This window comes from Gymnoscopelus microlampas, assembly GCF_963454915.1.
Source record: "Gymnoscopelus microlampas genome assembly, chromosome: 5".
Lineage (NCBI taxonomy): Eukaryota > Metazoa > Chordata > Actinopteri > Myctophiformes > Myctophidae > Gymnoscopelus > Gymnoscopelus microlampas.
Window position 1 is genome coordinate 21,037,026 of NC_139942.1, and position 2,172 is coordinate 21,039,197.

Genomic DNA, 2,172 nt, shown 5'->3' on the forward strand with positions numbered 1-2,172 from the left:
CCACAAGGCAATTCTAATAGGATATTGTTGTTGTCGGGCAGAAATTGCAGTCTGTTTTTGATAAATGAATGCCCTACCTGACGGAGGAGTATATACTGTAAATCAAGTGCTATCAAGGATTTTCTCAGTCAGCCACCATCACAAAAAAAAACTCTCCTTGAGACCTCCTCTATCTCAGTGGTTCTCAAACTGGGGTCGGGGGTCCTGGAGGGGGTTCCAGGGGTTCCCCAGCAAAATGTGTAAAACCGCTTTAACCTCATTTTATACTTGGCTATTCAAAAATATCAGCTCTACAAGCTCACAAGCTGGGGGTTCTTGGCACAAGGTATTTTCAGATGGGGGTCCGCGGCTAAATACAATTCAATGTGTGGGGGGGGGGGGGGGGGGGGGGGGGCACTGTTTGAGAACCACTGTCCTATCTCATTCCCCCTTCTTATTCTCAATTGAACATTGATCTCATCCTTCGCCCGCCACCGTACCCCCCCCCCTGCTGTCTGTTACTGTCAATCACGAACATGAACTTGTGGAGGAACTGGTTGGCGCTGTTGCAGGTCTTGGTGACGCTGCCCAGGTAGGCCATGAGGCCCACGTCGTTGCACTGATCGTAGAAATCCGTCTTGAAGTTCTCGGTGCTGAGGACGGGCAGCCTGTGGCACAGCGCGTTGGCCTCGCGCATGATCTCGTGATTAAACGGCACCTCGCCCGCCTCCACCGCTTTGATGTACTCCAGGATGATCCTCACCCGGCTGTGGAGCATCTTGATGGCGCTGTGTTGGGCCAGGAGGTGCTCGGCCACCGTCGAGTTTTCCGCCGCGCCGGGGCCCGTCATGCGGGCCACGTGGTCGACGCCGATCCTCTCGGCCTCCTCCGTGGCGAGCGTGTAGGCGAGCTCGGCGAACAGCATGGTGGCCTCGCCGTTGACCACGTCGATCACGGACTCGTACACGCTGACGGGGAGATCCGCCTGCTTGGTCATCGGGTTCAGCTTGAGGAGGAGGGGGCTCTCGATGATGTCGGACACCTGCCTGTGGATGTGGATGTCCGACTGGTCGGGGCCGCCCCCGGTGGTGTACCAGCCCAGGAACTCCATGTCTTTGAAGACCTGCTTGAATTGCTCCTCCTTGGTGAAGTAGTACTCCTTGTCGACGTTCAGCCGGTCGTCCTCGACTCGGGCGAGCAACTCAAAGGAGTTCATCACCTCGATGCTTCTCCCCTCCTGCTTCCCGATGAGGGCTCCGATCACCTGCACGGGCCGGCCCTCCTGAGAGCGGATGCGTATCCAGTGGTCCGATATGTTGAGGATGACGAGCGGGTGCAAGGCCACGGACACGCTCCCCGCGACCCCCGAAGCCATAACGCTGGGGCTGGCTACTCCATCGACCTGCATGTCTCGTGCGTCGTTTGCCGCCATCTTGACAGATTCTACCGGTCGTTCTGAGGAACGTTATTGTGTGTTATTTATATAAGCCAGTTCTAAGCTATGATGCGATACTATGACATCAATCGTCTCCATACCATAGCCATGCAGAACTCCATATTTAGGCAAGACAGATGTCATATTTGATGGCTCGGTACTACGACATCAGGTATTTCCATATTTGGGTACATCAAGAGACATTAGACACTACATAATAAATAGTTTTAATAATACAATTATTCATACGTTATAAAATAAGACCCGCTATAAGAGTACTTAGTCAGTAACCGCTATAAGAGTACTTGAACGTTACTAGTCACGTATGAAGTCAGTACAATTTACAATTGTGTCGCATGCCCCTCACACCTACGTTGCACCACCGATTCGACCAATAATGTCATAGTCATAGTGTCAGGGTGGCTTTGTCTGCAGTACCCATTGTCTGTCTGTCTGTGTCCCTTTTGTGCCCATATATGGAGATCCCTGATTAGTATATGCACATACCCTGTATATTGGCATGCCCATATATGGGCATATCGGTCGGTTCGGCGGTTCCTGACAACCGCATTTCTGAACGGCTCGGTGGCGGGCACCGCACTCCCTTGAGTCCTTTCCGATGCGCACGCCGAGTTTGAAGTCGGTCGGTCCCATGTATGCACATGACCATATGGGCATAGCAGTCGGACCATTTATGGGAATGTTTCGTTTGTGATGTCCGCGGTCCGCCGACCTATGTTACGTTTGTGATGTCCACT

The 2,172-nt window shown here is 52.8% G+C and overlaps 1 protein-coding gene across 1 annotated transcript; it reads right to left on the minus strand.

The window, feature by feature from the left end:
* Nucleotides 1–439: 439 nt before the first annotated feature.
* On the minus strand, nucleotides 440–1,375 carry LOC311044981 (COP9 signalosome complex subunit 6-like; the record flags this gene model as incomplete). Its single annotated transcript, XM_084056789.1, has 1 exon — nucleotides 440–1,375. The coding sequence occupies exon 1, from the start codon at nucleotides 1,352–1,354 to the stop codon at nucleotides 440–442; it is 915 nt and encodes a 304-aa protein (XP_083912915.1). The 5' UTR covers nucleotides 1,355–1,375.
* Between the last annotated feature and the right edge of the window lie 797 nt (nucleotides 1,376–2,172).